The 24,738-nt window shown below is 38.6% G+C and overlaps 1 protein-coding gene across 7 annotated transcripts in view; it reads left to right on the forward strand.

The window, feature by feature from the left end:
• Positions 1 to 24,738, forward strand: part of RBFOX1 (RNA binding fox-1 homolog 1) — a gene marked incomplete at its 5' end in the record, with an annotated part of 1,027,042 nt that overhangs the window by 918,617 nt on the left and 83,687 nt on the right. For all 7 annotated transcript variants that reach the window (XM_081338329.1, XM_081338327.1, XM_081338331.1 and 4 more), the window contains one exon: positions 17,201 to 17,333. In XM_081338329.1, coding sequence (XP_081194455.1) covers positions 17,201 to 17,333 — 133 coding nt within the window. The remainder of the gene's footprint in view (positions 1 to 17,200; positions 17,334 to 24,738) is intronic.

Below are 24,738 nucleotides of genomic sequence, written 5' to 3' on the forward strand. Positions count from 1 at the left end.
GTTTTTGTTGGTATTCCAAATGGAAACCACCATGAAATATTAAATTCAAAGTACTGTACATGGTTTAAGGGTCTAAGTAGCAGCTGCTATATTTTCATTGTTCCCGTTTTCTCCCTCATATTCCAAATATGGGTAGTCCTTGACTTATGACCATAATTAAGCTTCAAATTGATGTTGCTAAGTGAGACATTTGTTAAGTGAGTGTTGCCCCATTTAACAACCTTTCTTGCCACAGTTGTTAAGTGAATCACTGCAAATGTTAAGTTAGTAACACAGTTGCTCAGTGAATCTGGCTTCCCCATTGACTTTGTTCATCAGAAGGTCACAAAAGGGGATCACATGTGACCCTGGGATACTACACAACCATTATAAACACAAACTAGTTACCAAGTGTCTGAATTCTGATCACATGGATCATGGTAATGCAGCAACAGTCATAGGTGTGAAAAACGGTAATAAGGCATTTTTTTCAGTGCCGTTGTAACTTTGGTCACTAAATGAACTCTTGCAAATCGAGGACTACCTGTAATCATATATAGGCACAATATATTCAGGCATCTTCAGCTGAGAAATAGCAAAAGGAAACCTTTCATTCAGTGAGAATGTGGGAATTCTGGAACCAATCCCAGTTGAATGAAGCTGGGTCAAAAAATTAGGGAAGATAATTCCAACTACTAAATTAAATGAGAAGAACCAAAGGCAACCAGAAATATCTCCATATTCAGGTTTGATAGAAACAAGACAATCTGAGAGACACTGAGAGGAGATAGAATAGAGAAAGCCAGCTGGTCAGCCACAAGCCCTGGGTGTATAGCCTTGGGTCTACAAAGATCCGAACTATTTCCAATCAGGGCTTCTAACATGAGATTATTCAAACAAACCTGCATCGGACAGAATATATTAACAAATGAAGGCAAATATACATCCCAGGATAATGTTGCAGCATCTAATCTGAGTCAGTCACCGGGATCAGAGATTTAGGCTTCCAGGTTTTTGGACTTGTGCTGGAGCCTATCCTCAGGGAACTTCTCTATGTGTGCCTTAATATATTTTTTAAAAAACATATCTTATTGTTTTATCATAGAAATATCTTAATATTAATATCTTAATCTAGCTGTTGATGGAAACACAAGCTTGGGACTCTTCACAGCTTACCATTCATACAGTGTATGTTTGCACTGTATGTTCAAGAGAGTTTTGAAATTTGGTAGCATGGATGGAGGATCTGGTGAGCCTCTTGTGTTAGCCTCTTCAGTTCATGTGGACTCACAACAGCTTAGAATCATAGAATCAGAGGACTGGAAGAGACCTTGTAGGTCCTCTAGTCCAACTCTGCCCAAGGCAGGAGCTTCTGGAAGGTAACTCTGAAAGTTCACGCTGGGATCTAATAGTGTGTTCTTCCTGAGCTGAGCTGTGTTAGGAACTCACTAAAAGAAAAAGAGAGAGAGAGAGAAAAAAAAAATGTAAAATCCTTCGCAAATAAAAGATACACTCCGTCTGTCTCTCCCCATCCTGCTAAATATATTCAAGCTTTGAACCAAAAAACAGTCAGGTATCTTGCATGATTGCTATTGTCTTTCATTCTAGGTTTTTTTCCTCAAAATTTTCTGGAGATTTCATTTTTGCTGTCTGACATTTATTGCAAAGAAGATATCATCTCTTCCCCCCCCCCCATTCTGTATCTAGATTGATCTAGTTTGCTTCTGGCTGGCTGGGGAATTCTGGGACTTGGAATCCATATGTTTTAAAATTGTGAGGGATGAGGAACACTCCAGTATGTGACTCCAAGAAGCAAAATGGGTTATAGACCATTGTTTGTGTGTAGCTGGAATAAACCTTTATCCACTGAAAACAGCTCCAGCCTCACTATATTGGATCTAACAATGGCATTGACTTTCCATAATTCATGGAACTATTCATCAAATTTTGTGCATCTTTCTGAGCAACTATCTCCCTTTAAAAAAAACAATAAAAGTTAATTAATCAGGGCCATGTCAATTTCTTTCTGCCCCATCCATTTGTGTCGAGGTAATTAATCATCACCCCATCAGGGGCAGAGAAAGAGTCCTTCCGGGAGACATTTATTGTCCCTTTGAATGAACGAATAAATAAATAAATAAGTGCCACATGCGGGCCTGCAGCAAATACATCTTGTCTTTCATAATATTTTATCGACACTTTTGCATGCTATAATAGACAGCAGCAGGAAGCAGCTGTAGTTCAATGCAATATGAATATTAAAGGAACAAATCGGAACGGATTTATAGGTTATTGCTTTTGCTGTTTATGTCAGTTTGGAGATTACACCAAGCAAATGAACAGTAAAAATTACTCTTCCATATGGGGAATGGTGATTAAATTTGTACATTAATTAGTCTTCTTCTTCTTCTTCTTCTTCTTCTTCTTCTTCTTCTTCTTCTTCTTCTTCTTCTTCTTCTTCTTCTTCTTCTTCTTCTTCTTCTCCTCCTCCTCCTCCTCCTCCTCCTCCTCTTCCTTTCTTTCCAGTGAATTTCAGATGACAGTGTTTTGTAAGAAGCTGTGCAAAAAACACTAATTCACACAGCTACATATTGCTGTGGAGTTCAACCAAATTGCTAATCTTAAGCACATCTAAGAAAAAAATAGTGCTCCAGTGATGGAGCACCCACAATTTGGGAGGCAAGCTATTCCATTGATTAATTGTTTTCATTGTCAGAAAATTTTTCCTTACTTCTGGGTTGGATCTGTCTTTAACAAGCTTCCACCAATTACTTCTTGTTCTGATCTTAGTGCTTTGCAGAGTAAATTAATCCCCTCTTCTCTGTGATAACTCCTCAATGACAGCTGCATGTAAGCTACACAAATTCCAATGACCACTTGATGGCAGCATAGAGATAAAGAAAAACTGGAAACCTTTTCTGCCACCTAGTGGTGGATAGGTTAGTAATTCCTTTGTGAAGTCCTTTCTTTAGGGCAGAGGTGTCAAAGTGCCAGCTTGTAGGCCGGTTGCATCATGCGGAGGCCGCACTCACCCCAACTCCAGCAATGTGAAAAAAGTCATGATACATCACAACATGTCACGTGACGTGGCAAGTTTGAAACCCATGCTTTAGGGTGACACTTCCTACAGGTGGTAGCATTTGGTGGAAATGGAATTTCATCTGGAGACCACCAATCTCTTCCTACACAATGCTGTGTCACAGGGCCCTACCAGATAAACACTATAGAAGAAGTTGCAAGTAGATTATTCAGGAACAAAAACACTATTTGTTATTTTTTATTTAATATTATTTTATATATTTATGATCCCCACTTAGTGACTGGAACAATGTATGTTGTTTATGCAGGTGTGGATAAACAGAGATAGCAAGAAAAAACCCCAGTAATCTGTGTTAATTTGCTGAATATCTTTTTTAATAAGGTAACTTTATTTGTTTTTTTTTACACTAAAGAAATTTTAAAAAATGAGCAGATACTACCAGTTAAGATAAGAAAAAAAAGTTATAGAACAAAGCCAAAAGGAAATTACTTCTGAATTTCTTTTACAACAGTTATCGGCATAAATTTAAATTGGCCTCTGACTCTACAATAACTTTTTTTTTAATCTATTGTTTTTTTCTGAACATCAAATCTGTATATTATAACTTTATGTTCATCTTCTCACACAAAAATTCTCATATAAAAAGTCTCACACAAAAAGGGAAAGAGTGCAGAGAAGAGCAACAAAGATGATTAGGGGGCTAAAACACATGAAGGATGGTTGCAGGAATTGGGTATCGCTAGTTTAATTTAAAAAAGGACTGGGGTGATAGCAGTGTTCCAATATCTCAGGGGCTGCCACAAAGAAGAGGGGGTCAACCAATTCTCCAAAGCATCTGAAGGCAGGACAAGGAACAAGGGATGGAAACTAATCAAGAAGAGAAGCAACCTAAAACTAAGGATAAATTTCCTGACAGTGAGAACAATCAGTCAGTGGAACAAATTGCCTTTGGAAGTTGTGGGTACCCCATAGCTGGAGGCTTTCAAGAAGAGACTGGACAGCCATTTGTCTGGAATGGTATAGGGCCTCTTACTCAAGTAGGGGGTTAGACTAGAAGACTTCCAAGGTCCAACTTCCAACTCTCACAATTTCACCATCTCAGCAAGTTTCATCATCTTCATCAGCTTTTCCATTCTGGGTATTATCAAACCTTTCCACTGTTGTGCATATAAAATTCTTGCTGCTGTTATCATATAAAAAACCCAAGTACTGTGAGGATTTTTCCAGCTAGTTATCAATCAGTCCTAAAAGAAACTTCTTTGGCTTAAGTTTAAAATCTTCTGAATGAAATTTTAACATTTTTCCATGTCCACTAAGTGTGACAAAAAGTCCCCTCTTGTTTACATTTCCAGCATAAATTCAAAGTACCTTTATACAGTTTAGATAATTTTCTGAGGACAGATACCAGGGACAAATTATTTTGTTGTAATTATTCTCTTTAAGATTATAATATAGTGTGAATTTGGGTCCTTTCATCTACATATTTCCCATTTTCCATTTATATATTACAACCACAGTTTTTAACCAAAGTTTCAAATTTTAATAAAAGTTGATAAATTTAGCAAAATAACATGTTCATCACTGGTACATAATTCTGTTTCAAATTCATTCTTGCAATATTCAAAACCAAAAGTTGTTTTATCTACTTTAAATCTTTCTAATAATTATATATAAGAAAACAGTGGTGTGGTGGCTTAGTAGTGAAGGTTCTTGCTTCCCTCTATGAAGACTGAGAGTTCAATCCTAGTTGTGGCAGATGTTTTTCTCTATGAGAGCAATGAGTAATTGTCTGCTGCTAACTCCGCATAGGTGTCAGGAAGGGCATCCAGCTAGTAAATGCTCAGCTCCATCCAGTCGCCCTAATTCTATCCTATATAAGGGATTACAGGGTCATAAAAAGGGAGTTGTATATAAGAAAATCATTGACTTGTACATTCTTCTGAAGTAAAGCATATTCTTGATTTTATTTTAAAATCAGGCTGAGAAAATTACAACATGTCACTCTAAGTTCATCATTTGTGTTTAGTGATCATTTCTCTTCTATAATATGCTTCTTGTGGTAAGAGCCAGAAATACATTTTTGGACACAACATGTATGTATGTCTATTCCATATTGTCAAAATAACATGTCTAACAAAATGATTTTTTAAAATAAATCTATATTAACCTTGACTTTATCACACCATAAATAGTTGTGCCATCCAAACATCAACTCATGTCCTTCTAACACCAATGACCTTCTGTTTCTCACCCACTCTTTCATCCTAACTAAAGAACAAGCTACAAACTATCATTTCAAATCAGAGAAACACAAAAATCCTCTTTCTTAGCATCTTGTAACCCCTTGTACTTGCAGGTTTTTTTGCCCTGCTACACAAATTTTTTATATATCTTTCTGCCATTCTTTTAATGGTACATCAGTTGTTAAGGTAGATATTTTCTGAAACAAAAAATAACGATCTGGGTAAAACTTTTTCATCACAGAAATTCTTCCCAACAATGACAATTGTAATTTTGACCTTCTTAGCATATTTTTTTTAACTTCATTCCGTGTCTTAACATAATGATTTTGAAACAACATAAAATTCTCTGAACATCTTTGATGCCTAAAGAATAAGGGGTTTTTTTCCTTAACCTTTCCTCCTTGTCTTTATTGGGACATGGCACTAATTATTGTTTGAATGGTATCATCAAAAGTGGTTGTGTTACTCTGTTCCACAATTATTATTTTAGATGATGGGGTATTTGATTTTAGTTTAGCATGTTGTATTAATTTAGCTTTGCCATGGACTCATGTGGTCACAGGGTGTTGCTGGAATGGCCCAGTCAGTTAAAAATTGGAGGGTGGTATAATGGTTCTACCAGAAAGACCTCCACCACAAAGGATCAATGTGATATTTTGTTTGGCCCCATGGTGTTTACTAGGCAATATCCTACCTACAGACTTCCATTTCCCCCCATTATGCAGCATCTGCATCAAAACACCAATAGTGAGCATCTGGATATTTGGAGTTCACCTCTACTTCTCCTTTCCATCTCAACTATGAAGTTCAGTAGGAGTTTGGGCATTAATGGACTGGGTTAATAAAGCAAAAGAATTGTGCCTCAGCAAGTAGCAATATGTTTGCTAAATTTGGCTGTGCTCAGAGGGGTTAGCCCTATTTAGAATTTCAGTAGAGAACTGTCTGGGAATTTCAGGACTCTGAAGACTCTGGGGATTAGGAAATATTGCAGAAGAAGTTACTAGCAAGCAACTTCTGCAAGTCTTCTGAGAATCCTCAGTTACCACACACAATTAACAGGTGATTTCAGATCAGCTTTCCCTTTTCTTTTCTATAGACATTTAAGTCCCAGGCCCAGGAAATAAGAAGGCAGATCCTGTTGGATGAATTCCCTCAGAAGTAACAGATATCCTTAATTGCAGCCTATTGCTATAAGTGGTCTATGTTCAGCTTTGATCAATGCACCAACTGTTACTTCAGTTGGACCAAGTTAGTTTGGTTTTAGTGATTGAGGATCTAATAACATCCTGCAAAGCAGTCTATATGGACTTACCTTACAGATTGCCTGGAATATAATTAGGGTGGCTACATATTGTAGGATCAAGTGGCATGGTGGCCTAGAGGTGATGTCAGTTGCCTCCCAGATTGAAAGTTCGATCCTAGATAATGTCAAATGTTTCTCTCTCAGGGTACAAAGAGAAAATATCTGCTGTGAACTCCATGTAGGAGTCAGGAAGGGCATCCAGCCAGTAAATGCTCAACTCCACCCAGTTGCCCACCCCAAATCAAGGGTTTACAGGGTCATAAAAAGGAAAAAAAATATTGTAAGATATCATAGAACATAAAATCATAGGGCTGGAAGGTGTCCTGAAAGTGCTCTGTTATGAACAATTAAACCCAAGCAAAGGTTTAGGCACAAGAAACCTAAAGGCTTAGTTCCTGGTTCTTAAAATTGCTTCCCAAAAATACTACTCAACCAATATCTTAGGTTGAGCTAGGGAGGGCTTATTCATGGTCCCACCAGTGTGTGTGTGTGTGTGTGTGAAAGAGAGAGAGAGAGAGAGAGAGAGAGAGAGAGAGAGAGAGAGAGAGAGAGAGAGAGAGAGAGAGAGAGAGAGAGATTCACAATATTTTGGCTAGGGAGGGGAGCAAATGATAAAATGTATATCATAATGTTGCAAAACAAGCTTTATCCCACAACACTGCAACACAAGCACCAAAAGGTGGAGCTTGTGTGGTGACATTACAATGGAAGCTTCATCAGCTTAGCACCTTCAGAGTTAGGGATGGATGGCAAGGGCTGAGGATACAGCTTACTCATTGGCAGCAGCTGTCATGTAATTGTCTCCCAAGAGATGACTCACTTTTTTTTTTACTTCTCTCAAACTAAATAAATAAACGCATACCCATTCTGTTCTGTAAGACACATCATTTTAAAATTTGCCTTTCATAGATGGTAGATAGATAGATATAGATAGATATGTATAGATGAGAGAGAGAGAGAGAGAGAGAGAGAGAGAGAGAGAAGAGATTGATATGTATAGATAGATAGATAGATAGATAGATAGATAGATAGATAGATAGATAGATAGATAGATAGATAGATAGATAGATAGATAGGTAGGTAGGTAGGTAGGTAGGTAGGTAGGTAGGTAGGTAGGTAGATAGATAGATAGATAGATAGATAGATAGATAGATAGATAGATAGATAGATAGATAGATAGATAGATGATAGATAGATAGATAGATAGATAGATAGATAGATAGATAGATAGATAGATAGAATGATGAGATAGATATAGATAGACAAATAGAGAGAGAGAGATACACAGAGAGATATGAGATTACAACATTACAATATGTAATCTTGTTACCCTCTACTGTGCTAAAGAGTGTTGAATGTCGGTACTTTTTCTTTTCTTTTCTTTTCCTGTGTTACACTATATTTTCTCCTTTTTCTCACCCCCCCCCCCAGTTTTCTATTACTTTTTAAAATTTCTCTCTGTATTTTATACTTTGATAAACTAATAAAAATGTATTGTAAAAATTTAAGTATTATTTCTTTTTTATGTAAATATTTAATTTGATCCAATTAAATCCAGCAGATATTTCAGGTGTATATATATAGAGAGAGATGAGAGATGGAGAGAAGTGGGGGGAGAGAGGGAGAGAGAGAGAGAGAGAGAGAGATTTTATTGTGATAGTCTTATTTATATTATCTTCTCTTATAAGACCCTCCCCACTTCCAGAAAGGGAGAGAGGCATAAACATAAATCTCAGCAAAGCATAGTTTGTTCTGAATGTTTCACTAAGGAATCTGGATTCACACAACATGTCAACATTACACATAAAATGCTGAATTATCTTGTTTTCTTTTTTCTGCTACATGGTTTCTTTTCTTTCTTTTTCTTTCTTTTTGTATCGTGACTTTACAGATTGTTTCTGAGTAGAGAATTTCTTTTTTGCTGATCTGTAAGCTGCACACACAGCCTTTCCAATTAAAATGGGGGTGAATAATTTTCGGCTGAAAGAGATACATGCAAAGAATGAAGTATCTCCAGAAACATTTCAACCTTGTAGATCAGGAATGGACAACCTTACCTGATCAAGATACACACTTGGATCTGGACTCTGTACCAAAAGACAGTAGAACAGGCGTGGGGGGAAGACTCACATCTGGTTTCATATGACATTAATTCAAATGAAATACAGGTAGTCCTCAACTTACAATTCTTTTAGTGACCATTCAAAGTTACAGTGGTAGTGAAAAAAATGACTAATGACCATTTTTCACACTTACAATCGTTGCACCATTCCCCATAATCACGTGATCAAAATCCGGATACTTGGCAACTGGTTCATATTTATGATGGTCATAGTGTCCCAGGGTCACATGATGCCCTTTTGTGACCTACTGACCAGAAAAGTCAGTGGGGAAGCCAGATTCACTTAACAACTACATGAAGTTAGTCACACAGTTGTTAAGTCAATCCGGCTTCCCCATTGACTTTGCTGGTCAGAAGGTCACAAAAGGAGAATCGCGTGACCCCCCAGGATGCTGCCACCATCATAAATAGGAGATCTTCCCCACTGATGTGAGCTATTCTGTTGAGTGGGTTTTTGTCACATGGTACGACCTTTCTTGCCACAGTTGTGAAGTGACTCACTGCAGTTGTGAAGTTAGTCGGCTTCAAAGCTGCAGTGATTCACTGTGCAACTGTGGCAAGGACAGTCCCCCAGGGTGGCAAAACTCACTTGAGAGCTCTCTCACTTTGTAATGTAAAGTTTAGTCGCTCAGTTGTAGTCATAAGCCAAAAACAGCCTGTCCACTTTGTGTCATGGTTCCTACAGATGAAACTCTTCAAAGAACTTTGAGGCATTGTTTACCTTAAAGAATCTTTATTCAAGTTTCATGGCATCAGCACGTACATGGTCGAAGCCAAAATCTGAATTGCCCTCCCCTAAACACATAGTATCAAAGCACAATTCCCTCCTCTAATTAACAGTCATAAATCACGTTCTCCACTTAGTTTGAAAGGCAAACCTTCCCTCCAGTTCTCCAGCCTGCCATTTCTTATCATCTCTCATTTCAAACAACTGGAAGGAAAAATATTCTACTGCAATGTTGTTATGTCTAACTACTCCCCATACACATTCTTCCTCCTCCCCCACCCTCCCACCATCATCTAATTCCAACTCTAAAAGTAACACACATGTTAAAGAGAGAATGGCTGCATCTTCATATATTGTGAAAGCAAGAGCATCCAATGTTAGCAGCATTGACATCCTGCTTTGCTTTTCACTCCTCTTTGGCATTCAAAAGCAGGCAGATCAGAGCAATTTTCAGAAGCCTCGATTGCCAATTGCAGGGGCCACAGGTGCTCCCCTGCTCGGATTTAAGGTCTGCTTTTCCCCTAGAAGCCATCTAGGCTTCAGGATGGTCGAGTGCCAAGCGAGCAGTGCAGAGGAGAGCCAGCTGAGAGATTCATTCATTGCGTGTGACAGCACACCTTTCTTTCGGCATATGGCATCCCTGTGTAAATTCAGATCCGAGCTGGAATGCAAGCAATAATTGGCCATTAAAGAGGCTGCCTGTTTTTATGGTTTGGATGGGAATCTGCCTCCCTGTTGGGTTTAGCATATGCTACCTTTTCATTTTTCTTTGGGCTTCAAAACTTGAATATACAGTTTATAATGCTAGCCTCCTCGGGGACATCGCCAGTGTGGCGTGATGCATAGAGAAGTGTCTGTATTTTAAGTTTGGGTTGATAGTTTTCTCTCTGCCGCAGTATATGTGTTAAAAGTTTATTGTCTTATGGCTCTCCAAGCAATATTAGTATGAAAATGAATGAAGACTAAATGTATATATTAATATCATTTCGGATAAATTAGCCCTCGACAGCGGTTCAGGTGTGAACATAATGGTAAGAACTACTTTGGGGTGTTTATCTTCTCTGTTGCAAATATTCCTCCCTGTTGGCTTAAACAGAACACAGAATAACAGAGTTGGAAGAGACCTTGGAGGTCTTCTACACCGACCCCCTGCTTAAGCAGGAGACAAATAGCTATACAATCTCTTCTTAAAAATGTCCAGTGATGGGACAGCCACAACTTTTGAGGCAAGCCGTTCCAATGTTTATTGTTCTCACTGTCAGGAAATGTTTTAGTTCTAAATTGGATTTCTCCTTGATAAGTTTCCATCCATTGCTTCTTATTCTGCCTTCATTTTTTTGGGAGAATAGCCTGACCCCTTCTTCTCTATGACAGCCCATCAAATATTGGAAGACTGCTATCATGTCACCCCTAATTCTCCTCTTCATTAGACTAGATATACCCAATTCCAGCAACCGTTCTTCATATGTTTTAGCCTCCAGTCCCCTGATCATCTTTGTTGCTCTTCTCTGCATTCTTTCTAGAGTTTCAACATCTTTTTTACATCATAGTGATCAAAACTGGATGCCATATTCCAAGTGTGGCCTTACCAAGGCATTGTAAAGTGGTAGTAACACTTCACATGATCTTGATTCTATCCCTCTGTTAAACTAGGACTGCATTGACTTTTAAAAATAATCTTATTTAATCTGAACTCTGCCTAAATATCTCTGTTCTCAAAATGCCAATTTCAGGTTTTGGTCCATAAAACATCTCTCTTCCTCTATTCATTGTTTTGTCACCCAGATGCATTGTTGGAGTTAATTTTAAGGTTGATGATATTATAATCATCTCAGAAGACATGGTATAAATCATAATGGATTAAGGGCTAAATTCAATTTTCTTTGTCATTCTGTCACTGTGGTTCTCTTTAAAACTTTCAGTTAAACAGAACATTTGTAGGTTAACAGGGCACTAAGTTAAATTTTCAGAAACTCTACTTAAAGAATATCAAGCTTGGAAGAGCTGTGGGAACAATTGCTTATAAGATTATGCCATTTCTTTGTTCATGCAACATGTTTTAACAACATCCTCAAAATGCTAAGCTGGTTACTATGAATCTTGATGTAGGTTGGATTTGGAGGGTTGTGTGTTGTGTGAATATAACCCATTTGGTCTACAAATCCAGAAGATGGGCTAATTCATGGTTATTCACATTATATGAATGCATTTGCAAATGCCCTATTTCTTGATGGAGAAATACCCTATGAAACCCTGGCAGGGTTTACACATGGTGCCACAACATTAACAAATCAGTTTTAAGCAAATCAGGGCTTAGACTATTATATTAATTAAGGTCTTTTAAAAGAGGCAGCAATATTATTTTTATTTATTTGTTAAATTTGTTTGCTGCCCATCTCACCACAAGGTGACTCTACGATGTTGAAAAGAATAAAACAACACAGAAAAATGAACATTATAATAAATTACTCTAAAAATACAAATTATAAGCTGCAACTAAAAGAGAGAGGCATATTAATGTTTGTAAATAGCCCAGAGTCACCTCTAGACAATATGAGTGGCACACAGATCTAATAAATAAATAAAATAATATTTTTTTAGCTGCAGGAAGAACCAGCTAATACTTTCACCCTATTTTATAGGTAAAATAATTTAATGGTGCTTTCTCAGAAGCTTTTAGATATAGAACTCAAAAAGGTATCACAGTCCTGTACAAAGATAGTGAAATCAAACACTATTTGATTAAGAGAATACCACTGATTGCAAGCATGGATTTGCAGTCATTTTAGTTAACTAACTCACCATGGGAGCAATAAATTAAGGCCTTTCTCCTTTGCTTGCTGTAAATGGGGTAATTGTGGCCTATTATTCTAGGAAAGAAAAAGAAATGGAGACCAGATGCTGTCCAAAATTAAATGCAGACACTTTTTTCTGACCCTCTGCGCCATTTAAGAACAGAAGTGTAACTTCCTATGAAATCTGATCCTTCCACCCATAATCGTAAACTTCTATCCATCTAGCAAATTCGCTCCAAATAATTGAGGGCCCATCTCAATTGTATTTAGGGATCCCAAAGAGAAATAAACAGAAGTCTACTGATAAAGTATGAAAGTCACTCCCACGTTCAATATTCTGCCTTTCCATTCCTCTGTCCAGTCCTCCGGTCACCCATAAAACGATTAAAATCAGATTACTCATTTTCCAGATGACTTGCAAAGTTGAAACACTAAGAATAAAATACAAGCTGGGATTTGGTTTCTTGGGGGCAATTCCCCCCCCCATTGTTTTCCCTCTAGCTAAGCTTCTTTTTGTGTGTGCAACAAATAAGGAAATGACTATTAAGAGAAAGCCATTCAATGCATGGGGGCTTAATCATTTTGGAAAGTGTTACAGGCTGAACTGCATATGGGTTTGAAGAATCTGAATACCAGGAAATTTTATATTTAAATATTTTATGTGCTCGCCCTTCTGTCCCATTTCTTACCTATAGGAGCCATGGTGGCACAGTGGTTAGAATGCTGTATTGCAGGCTAACTCTACCCACAGACTGAGGTTTGATCCTAATGGGGCTTTTATAAAAAAGAGTGGGTCCCTTTTCAGTCCCAAGGTTGAAGCCACCATCTTGACATCCTCCTCCTAATAGATTCCATGGCTGGGGAATTCTGGGAGTTGAAGTCCACAAGTCTTAAAGTTGCCAAGTTTGGAGACCTCTGATTTATGTTACAAAACATTCCTTAGACTTGACAGGACTTCCTCTGGCCTAAGCATGTGCATCTTCTGCTGGGAGGGAAATGCAATTTTGGTACATTTTTTAAAATTATGTTTCAGACTTTTTAAAGGCAAGACAAGATAAGATGATCAGATAAAATGAGGTGAGATAAGGTGAGGTGAGATAAGGTGAGGTGAGATAAGGTATAAGATAAGACATAAGATATAAGATAAGGTAAGATATAAGGTAAGGTAAGGTAAGATAGCCTTTATTGTCATTTTTACAACACACATCAAAAATGGAATTTATCTAATGAAATGAAAATATCTAATGGAAGCACCAGACCTGGTTTGGCAGTTTACTCATTTTTTGGCTTTGAATTGAACTTTCTATATATTATTAGTTATATTTCCTTACTTTGATTGAGGCTTAACCTGATAATGTTCATTGTGTTTGTTAGTTAAGAGGTAGGCTCTAAAACAGGGGTGGACAACTATGGCCCCTTTATGGACTTCAACTCCCAGAACAGCTGAGCCATTTCTGAGTTGACATCTACAGTTGACGTAAAGGGGACATGGTTGCCCACACCTGCTCTAAAATCAACTCTCTGTTCATTGAAGCAGAATGGTCATTACATGCTTGCTTGTTGGTTTAGTCTGAGACTCACTTACTCTCAAATATTTATAAAAACTATATAATGTCATATCTTCTCTGTCATTGTACTTCAGTATTTAAGTACGCACAACAGCTTAAATATTAATGAGATGGAGTTAAAGAATAAACTCTCACTGATCTCTCTAAAACCCTGTTAAGCTATGAGAGACATAGATTCAATTCATTCATTATGATGAGCTTAGCCTAGCTTTGTTGAGTAGAATAGAATAGAATAGAATAGAATAGAATAGAATAGAATAGAATAGAATAGAATAGAATAGAATAGAATAGAATAGAATAGAATAGAATAGAATAGAATAGAATAGAATAGAATAGAATCTGTAACAGACCTTGGAGGTCTTCTAGTCCAGCCCCCTGCTCAAACAGGAGAACCTATATCATCTCAGATAGGTGGATGTCCAGTCTCTTCTTAAAAATCTCCAGTGATGGAGCACCCATGATTTCTGGAGGCAAGCTGTTCCACTGGTTAATTGTCTTCACTGTCAGGAAGTTTCTCCTTAATTCCAGGTTGCTTCTCTCTTTAGTCAGTTTCTAACTGTTGTTTCTCGTCCTTCCATCTGGTGTTTTGGTGAACAACCTGGCCCCCTCAGATACTGGAACAAGTATAATAACTGACAATTTACCATATCCATATGATACACTAAAGCCTGGCTTACATATCATGGTGACTAGGTTCTTCAAGCAAGTAAACCACATTTTAGCTTGGTGGGATGCACAGATCTGGCTACTGTTTAGTTAACTCCAAGGTCTACCATTCAATAAATGAAGTTTAATTGGATTATAAATCAATCCTGCAGAAATGAAAAGGTTTTCCAAGATATCTTGTTAAATTTTTAAGCTTTCTTTGGAGTACACCTTGTACTTTGAACAATAATCCCAGTATTTGTCTTAAATTTAATTTTAGACAGAACCTGTCGGTTCCATTGTAATTTTGCCACACTCTTCTTTCCAGTTCTGCAGAAAATGTAGCTATTCCAATCAATTAAAAAGAAACTTTGCAGAACTTTTGCATGAATTCCTAATTAATAACAGGATTTCAGTTCGGACAAACTGGTGACTCAGAGGTAGTTTTACACCTTGATGTAAAAGTAAAAATCATTCATGAAAGTTCATGGGACAAAACAGATACAAATTTGCATTACCTTTGCAGTATTTTGCTTCTCATTTTTTATTATTATTTAATTTGTACATTGCCTAACTTCAAGCCACTCTCACCACGGTAAATGATTTGATGAACAGTTGAGGGAGCTAGGTATGTCTAACCTATTGAAGAAGGAATAGGGTGGATGTGGAACCTGTCTTCCAGTACATGAAGGGCTGGCCCAGAGAAGAGAGGATTGGCTTATTTTCCAAAGCACCTGAAGGCAGGAAAAGAAGTAAGATGGGAGCTTATCAAAGAAAGATCCAACCTAGAAGTAAGGAGAAATTTCCTGACAGTGAGAACAATTAAATCAACGGAACAGCTTTGCCTCCTGGAATTGTGGGTGCTCCATCACTGGAAGTTTTCAAAAATAAATTTGACAGCTATATGTCCAGGATCATATAAAGTCTCCTGTCTTAAGCAAAGGATTGGACTAGAATACCTCTAAGGTCCCTTCCAGCCCTATGATTCTATTTTCTATACAAAAAAATCAAGTTGAATTATTTTAGATTTCACTGCAGTGGGAAGAGAGGTCAGGGTCTCTGCTCCTTGCCTGGCCCCTGTCTGAATCCCATTTAAAAGTTTCTAGGTCCTTCCTGTGAAAGTTTTCACGTTATCATTTATCAGGTTATGTTTATGAGGAAAAGTTAATCTGATGCTGGATCAGTCCGTCACCAAAACAAAGAGCAGATAGAAACTAATATCTCTTAGACTGTCAGATTTTTTTTTTGTTACAGCTCTACTGTTCTTCTGATTAAGAAGCACTTTCATGCTAGGAACAAATCTTTCAGGCCTTTGATTAGTCAGATTTATGAAGAAGAATGTTATGGTAGCAACAGGCGAGTTCTGAAGAGAATTATATTTTAAACTAAAAAGACCTATCTGTAGGCAGAGTAGTATCTGGTGCTTTTTCTTCTGCTTCTTTCAAACAAAAAAGAAGGGGAGGTTTGTCTTAGGTGAATGTGGGTGGTCTGCACCTATTGATTGTTTTAGAAATGGTTGCTAGATTCCTTTTCAAGGTGAGAAATGGCTCTTGAGCTGTTCCTAAGAGATCTCTAGCCTTTTATGTAGAATGGAAAGGAGAAAAGGAGGCAAAGAGTATGAATATTGATTGTTACAAACCGAACTGCAATGGATATCAGCAGTTCTTGGAATTCTTTCTTAATGGTTTCTTAAGTCTGCTGTAATAAATCACTTTTCAGAAGTTCCCAGATTCATGTGGGTCTGTATAATTAGTTTCAGACAAGCCAGCTGAATAGAAAACTCACTCCTGTTCTATTCATTTCCTCAGCCTCTTTAAACCAAATATGAATGAACTAGACGGCTCTTCAACTAAAGGATACCTTCAAATGAAAGAACTACATCAAATCCTCATTTCAGTTTACTGTCCAACATTTACCGTTCAGCCTGTATTCTATGGTGAAATTAGAATTACTAGCAGAAAGCTGTAAATATATCACTGAGATCCACATATAAAGATTACGGTTAGTATTAATAGATTCAGATGTAGTACAGTGACATTCAGGTAAAAGTAATCTGCTAAGACTTGCTTTCAATGATATAAGTGCCTTTGTTTGTTTCTTTTTTTATTAAATGTATTTAGCCATCCAACTCACATTAGGGTGACTTCAGGTGGCTTACAACATTTAAAAAATCCACCATATAATAACATGCGATTAAATAAACACAAACCCTCCCTTTTTCCTCTCACCCAGAAAACCATGGGAAGTTAAGGCCCACACATTTCAAAGTTGCCAAAAGTTGAGAAACACTACTTTCCTGAATGGAAAGGATACGTATCAGTTACATCCTACTCATCCCATCTGGATTTTTTTCATCCCAAACTCAGGCCAATCAAAGCAGCCCATCTTCAACTTCTACCAAAAGATCTATCAGAATCCAGAAACAAGTCAATGAAGACTCAGTCATCCAGGCCAAAACGGTTGAATCACGGCAACTGGACCAAAATTTGATCCAGTTGCCATGATTCAATCTTTTAGAACCCAGAAATGGCTTTGTGCTGGGTTTAAAACCAAGCCTTTTCTTTCCTGTATAACACACAATACCCTATCCTTGTCCTCTGTTGTCAATTTGAGAATATGACAAATTTGAGGAAGCAGACTTCATTGAGTAAAACCTTCTAGTATTCACAAGGACTAAGCCTTGGCCCTGTTGAATGCTGAATGATCCAGCCTCTTTTCTCCCTTTCAGAAACAGAAGGAAAGAGTATCGACACCTGTTGCATTTTTGTCTTTGTTTAGTGCCGGGGTTCCCGTATCCAGCTGCAACTGCAGCTGCTGCATACCGAGGGGCCCACCTTCGAGGCAGAGGTCGCACCGTCTACAACACATTTCGTGCCGCAGCACCCCCACCTCCAATTCCAGCTTATGGCGGGTAAGTTGTAGTCGCCCTGGGCTTCTTCAGCCTGTCGCTCTGCAGTTTCCATCTTCTACTACTTCCCTACAGGGAGGAGACCAAAAAAAAAAAGGCAATTGAGCATTTGTGAATGCCAGGCGCAACCATTTTGTCTCACCACACCAACCTCGCACAGCGTGGAGCCAATCTCAGTCGCCTGAAGTGGATCACCTTGCACACGGGGGTTGACAAATGATAGTAATTTGCCCTGTCATGGTTGGTGGCTTTCAAGCATTTTGTGTGTCCCATGTTGTTATGCAAATTCCCCTTGAGGAGGAACGCCAGGGAGAGGAAACGCATGGGAGCAGAGCTGGGTTGGAGGGCGATGGCAAACATCTGGTTCTTGAGGAGGTGGAATCATATTTTAAATCTATTTTTAAAGTGAAAATTTGACTTGTAACCCAGAAGGATTTAATGTATTATTACAGTTAACAGCAAAATGATGACTACATAGAAAGCTGGTATTTGCTCTAAGTTTGTAGCAAAGAACGTAATGCTTGTGGAGAACTGCCCAGCCAAACATATAAATTATTTATTTATTTATTTATTTATTTATTTATTTATTTATTTATTTATTTATTTATTTATTTGATTTATATACCGCCCTTCTCCCGAAGGACTCAGGGCGGTGTACAGGGCAATAAAAATAAGAATACAGGATACAAGATTTAAAGTTAAATGATTGTGCCCAATGTAGTAAGTTAGTTAAAAATAAAGCATATATAGCAGGGCAAGATATAGAGAACTGAGGTCTCTAGCTTTCTTGAAACAGAAGCATAAGTCTGGAGAGACGTTACTTTCACTTATTTGCAAAGTGTCTAAGAAGCCATGGTAGTAATAGGGCAGCAGATCAATTGGGACAGTCCTTCCTCTCCCCCACTTTTTGCTCCATCCAGACCTAGTCAAGTGATCTAAGGGGCAAGGAAGGATCCCACTATTGTAAAAAGACTGTGAGTCTAATTCAGTGGTGGGATTCAAATATCTGAACAACCGGTTCTCTGTGTGGGTGCCACTTCCAGAAGTCCATTCTGGGCTTGGGCAACAAAAAATTAGCTACCGGTTCTGCTGAACTGGTGTGAACTGGCTGAATCCCACCACTGGACTAATTGGAAAAACTTCACACTCTGTAATTATCAGAAAAAACAATAAAATACAAGGGAGACTCCATTTGAAAGCTTAGAAAAACCCCATTTGAACCTGAAGTTGATATTTTTCATTCTGTCTGGAAGGCTGCAGCAAAATATATCAGTAGGCAGTCTCAGACAATAAGCTACTTCCATATTATCCCTAGGTAGATGGAATTTTGACTTGGCTTTATTTGTTAATCTAAAAATCACAAACCAAGTAAATGTGAGAGTACATACTTATTTTACTCTCTTCCCATTTTATTACGGTTCAGCTGAGCTTAGAAAACAATGGACAGAAATCCTCCCAAATTGAAATTGAAATTTTTATTCTGACTTTATCCTCATTATGGCTGTCCATACTTTTTCTACTTCTGTTTACAAGGACTTCAGGTAGTCCTTGACATACAACCATAATAGAGGCTTCCCATCACAATCGTAAGTTGTGACTGTCATAAAGTAGATCACCCATGTGACCAGATTGATCTTACGACCTTTATTGCAGCAGTTGTTAAGTGAATGCCAAGGTCGTAAAGCAAACACTAAGGTTGCAAGGTGAAAACCTTGTTTACGGCGGAGCCAGCTTTGCTGAAAACTAGAAGTAAATGCCAACATGTGGTTACATGATTGTGGTAGGGTGGGGGTGGAGGCAGCCATCAAATCTTTAGAACTGGATCATAAGTATTCCTGAGGAGATCTATCATAACTTTGAACATTTGCTAAGCAGCTGAAGGAGATGACCAGGCTGAGCCTGAGGGAAAGTCAAACACATCATCAGTCTTGAGTCCCTTTGTGCCCACATGAGATCTAAGTCCAGCCCACTGTGAATTCCTTATCTACTGCCAATTTGCTTTGACTGTTAGTGGTTCAGATTCTTGTTCAGAGGGCTTTAGCATACAATAAACCTTGATACTCATCTGAACTGTCTGGATTTTCTGATTTCCCTGGCACTTGACAGCAACTGTAGGGAGGTGATTCTGATTTTAATTGTGACTGATTTGGAGGAGGATGTGTGTGTTAAATCTTCCCGATAATAAGTTCTTAAAACTTCATTTTTCCCCCAAGTAGGATACTCATCTTGAGACAGAAGAAAGCCATTTTAACAAATGGAGAACAGATGTACAATTATTAAAGTGGAAAAAAGCACTGTTTGATAGAATGTTGAGAACAGTTGCAAAATATAATGACACACTATACACTATGTTGCTTTCAGAATTACATTCCATCATTTATTTTTTCCTGTTACATTTTTTTTTCTTTCACATACATAAAATCAAGATCAGAAGATACTTTTGGTCTCAACTGAGAACAACTTTTTATGGCGTGTCATTAATCCTGGACTATAGTAGAAAGAGAGATAGTGATCTATCAGTTTTTCAGACAAATGTACATTATTTCACTCTGTCAAATTTTCTGGGAATAATAAAAAAGAATTCTTCTTTATTCTGTACAACTTTTCTACACAGGCAGGTTTTGGAAAACAATTTTTCACAGAGAGAGAACCAAGTTCCTAAAACTCTTGTGTTTTTAAAAATGTAACTACTATATTTTCCCAATAATAAGACCTAACCCTAGCCCTAGCATGATTTTTCAGGATGTTCATAATATAACCCCTACCCCCCAAAATAAACCACAGTTAAGATCATCAGCCAGACAGATGCATTTAGTACTGTATTTTCCCCAATATAAGACCTAACTGAAAAATAAGACCTAATGCTTCTTTTGGAGCAAAAATTAATATAAGACCCGGTCTTGTTAAGATGGGTTTATATCTTATTCTCTCATGTAAATCCCTCAAATATATCCTGTGCTCTACATTTTTTTCTCTCCAGAAAATAAGTAGGCTGAGAACTTCAAATTTTATATTCTTGTTGTTGTTAGCTGCGAAGTCGTGTCCGACCCATCGCGACCCTATGGACAACATTCCTCCAGGCCTTTCTGTCCTCTACCATCTTCTGGAGTCCATTTAAGCTCACGCCTACTGCTTCAGTGACTCCATCCAGCCACCTCATTCTCTGTCGTCCCCTTCTTCTATTGCCCTCGATCTTTCCCAGCATTAGGCTTTTCTCCAGTGAGTCCTTCCTTCTCATTAGGTGGCCAAAGTATTTGAGTTTTAGCTTCAGGATCTGGCCTTCTAAAGAGCAGTCAGGATTGATCTCCTCTAGGACTGACCGGTTTGATCGCCTTGCAGTCCAAGGGACTCGCAGGAGTCTTCTCCAGCACCATAGTTCAAAGGCCTCAATTCTTTGGCGCTCAGCCTTTCTTATGGTCCAACTTTCACTGCCATACATTGCAACTGGGAAGACCATAGCCTTGACTATACGCACTTTTGTTGACAGGGTGATGTCTCTGCTTTTTAGTGTGCTGTCTAGATTTGTCATGGCTTTCCTCCCCAGGAGCAAGCGTCTTTTAATTTCTTGGCTACAGTCCCCATCTGCAGTGATCTTGGAGCCCAGGAAAATAAAATCTGTCACTACCTCCATTTCTTCCCCATCTATTTGCCAGGAATTGAGAGGGCCAGATGCCATGATCTTGGTTTTCTTAATGTTAAGTTTCAACCCAAGTTTTGCACTCTCCTTCTTCACCCGCAACAAGAGGCTCTTTAGTTCTTCTTCACTTTCTGCCATTAGAGTGGTATCATCTGCGTATCTTAGGTTGTTGATATTTCTTCCGGCAATCTTAATTCCAACTTTTGATTCATCTAGCCCTGCCTTTCTCATGATGTGCTCTGCATATAAGTTAAATAGGCAGGGCGACAGTATACAGCCTTGCCGGACTCCTTTCCCAATTTTGAACCAATCAGTGGTTCCGTGTCCAGTTCTCACTGTTGCTTCTTGGCCCGCATATAGGTTTCTCAAGAGACAAATAAGATGGTCTGGTACTCCCATCTCTTTAAGAACTTGCCACAGTTTGTTATGATCCACACAATCAAAGGCTTTAGCATAGTCAATGAAGCAGAAGTAGATGTTTTTCTGGAACTCCCTAGCTTTCTCCATGATCCAGCGTATGTTGGCAATTTGATCTCTAGTTCCTCTGCCTCTTCGAAATCCTGCCTGTACTTCTGGTAGTTCTCGATCCACATACTGCTGAAGTCTAGCTTGTAGGATTTTAAGCATGACTTTACTAGCATGAGAAATGAGTGCAATGGTGCGATAGTTTGAACATTCTTTGGCACTGCCTTTCTTTGGAATTGGAATGTAAACTGATCTTTTCCAATCCTGTGGCCACTGTTGAGTTTTCCAAATTTGCTGGCAAATTGAGTGTAGCACTTTTACTGCACTGTCTTTTAAGATTTTGAATAGCTCAGCTGGAATACTGTCACCTCCACTAGCTTTGTTGTTGCTCAGCTTTTCTAAGGCCCACTTCACTTCACATTCTAGGATGTCTGGCTCGAGGTCAGTGACCACCTCATTGTGATTATCAGGGACATTAAGCTCATTCTTGTATAGTTCTTCTGTGTAATTTTGCCACCTCTTCTTAATCTCTTCTGCCTCTGTTAGGTCCCTGCCATTTTGGTCCTTTATCATGCCCATTTTTGCATTAAACGTTCCCTTCATCTCTCCAATTTTCTTGAAAAGATCTCTGGTCCTCCCTATTCTATTGTTTTCTTCTATTTCTTTGCACTGTTCATTTAAGAAGGCATTCTTATCTCTTCTAGCTATTCTCTGGAATTCTGCATTCAATTGGGCATATCTATGTTTTTCTCCCTTGCCTTTCGCTTCCCTCCTTTCCTTAGCTATTTGCAAAGCTTCCTCAGACAGCCATTTTGCTTTCTTGCATTTCTTTTTCTTTGGGATGGTTTTGGTTGCTACCTGTTGTACAATGTCGCGAACCTCTGTCCATAGTTCTTCAGGCACTCTGTCTATCAGATCTAATTCCTTAAATCTATTTGTCACCTCTACTGTATATTCAACAGGGATATGATTTAATTCATACCTGAGTGGCCTAGTGCTTTTCCCTACTTTCTTCAGTTTAAGCTTAAACTTTGCAAGGAGAAGCTCATGGTCTGAGCCACAGTCAGCTCCTGGTCTTGTTTTTACTGACTGTATAGAGCTTCTCCATCTTTGGCTGCAGAGCATATAGTCAATCTGATTTCTGTGATGACCGTCTGGTGATGTCCATGTGTAGAGCCGTCTCTTGGGTTGTTGGAAAAGAGTGTTTGCTATGACCATCGTATTCTCTTGACAAAATTCTATCAGCCTGTGCCCTGCTTCATTTTGTACTCCAAGGCCAAACTTGCCTGTTATTCCGGTTATCTTTTGGCTTCCTACTTTAGCATTCCAATCCCCCATGATGATAAGGACATCATTTTTTGGTGTTAGTTCTATAAGGTGCTGTAGGGCTTCATAGAACCGGTCAATTTCATCCTCTTCAGCACTGGTGGTTGGGGCATAGACTTGGACTACTGTGATATTGAATGGTTTGCCTTGGATTCGAACTGAGATCATTCTGTCATTTTGAGGATTGTATCCCAGTATTGATTTTCCTACTCTTTTATTGACTATGAAGGCTACTCCATTTCTTCTGAGGGATTCTTGCCCGCAGTAGTATACCTGGTGGTCATCTGAATTAAATTCACCCATTCCTGTCCATTTTAGTTCGCTGATACCTAAGATGTCGATGTTCAGTCTTGTCATCTCTTGTTTGACCACGTCCAGCTTTCCTTGATTCATGGATCTTACATTCCAGGTTCCTATGGAGAAAAAATCTTTACAGCATCGGACTTTCCTTTCACCACCAGACACATCCACAGCTGAGCGTCCTTTCGGCTTTGGCCCAGTCGCTTCATTCTTTCTGGCGCTACTAGTACTAGCCCTCTGCTCTTCCCCAGTAGCATATTGGACGCCTTCCGACCTGAGGGGCTCATCTTCCAGCGTCATATCGTTTTGCCTTTTGGTACTGTCCATAGGGTTTTCATGGCAAAGATACTGGAGTGGGTTGCCATTTCCTTCTCCAGTGGATCACGTTTTGTCAGAACTCTCAGCTATGACCTGTCCGTCTTGGGTGGCCCTGCACGGCATAGCTCATAGCTTCATTGAATTACGCAAGCCCCTTCGCCACGACAAGGCAGTAATCCATGAAGGGGTTTATATTCTTAGGGTACTTCTATATTGACTCCAAGGTCCAATTTGTTGAGTGTAATTCAAGATACCAGAACAGAGCACCATATAACAACTAGCAGGTTGAAATGAAAAGGAAAGAGATTCAGGATGAACCTTAAGTTTTTTCTGAAGTCCTCTTCATGGCCATCTTGAGGCTCTTGATGATAGGATGGTTCTTGAAATTGAATTAATAAGTAAATAATGCATGCATTTAAAGGAATTTCCCAACAACAAGAGCTTTGAGATAGTGGAACAACCAGTCAAGAAAAGTAGTGGTTCTTTTTTGCTGAAGATTTTCAAATGGGTTTTTTTGGGGGGTTCTCTACACTTCTTTTCCCAACAAAACCAGGGCAGAGATTCTTTCTCTTGCTCATTTAGCATTTCTTTCTCAGGCTTTCCACTTCTTCAGGACCAAGTATCTTCTCTGAAACTCTCCCCATAATAGTTTGCTCATTTTTTTTCCTCCTGTCCTATGGTATTTTTTCACATAGTTTTTCCTCACAAGAGCATCCCATTAAGGTAAATTGGCATGAGTGAGAATGACTGGCACAAGTGTTGTCAATTCTGTGGCTGAGGAGAGAATTAAACTTAGATTTAATTGCTTTCAGATCATGTAATGTAATTACACAGTCCCCAGGATTCATCCAAAGCAGCCCTTTCTTGCAAATATTTGGGATAGATGGCAATGCAGATTATTAGAACAAATGCTGTATTCAGTGGTGGGATTCAGCTGGTTCGCACCAGTTCGGTAGAACTGGTAGCTAATTTTTTGTTGCCCGGGCCCCGAATGGACTTCCGGAAGTGGCATCCACACAGAGAACCGGTTGTTCATATATTTGAATCCCACCACTGGCTGTATTGCTACCAAGACACCTTTGTAGCTTTGCATTTCAGGGGAATATTTTGGGACAAAAATATTGAAAAGTTGTTTTTATCCCTACTGGTTTTTTTGACAAATAATTCCTGTTATGCAAGACATTCAGTATTCCTTAGAACACAGCTTGAAATGCAGGTTTAAACGAATTCTAGATAGCTGAAAAACTATCTTCTCCCAGCTGAAGATATATTCAATAAGCTCCTTTCATTTAGATCTTCCCCTCAATGCATAATGATCTGAGGTGAGCTGATCATTTCCCCAAAGATGTATACAAGTGTTTT

Source organism: Vipera berus (assembly GCF_964194415.1).
Source record: "Vipera berus genome assembly, chromosome: 13".
Taxonomy (NCBI): domain Eukaryota; kingdom Metazoa; phylum Chordata; class Lepidosauria; order Squamata; family Viperidae; genus Vipera; species Vipera berus.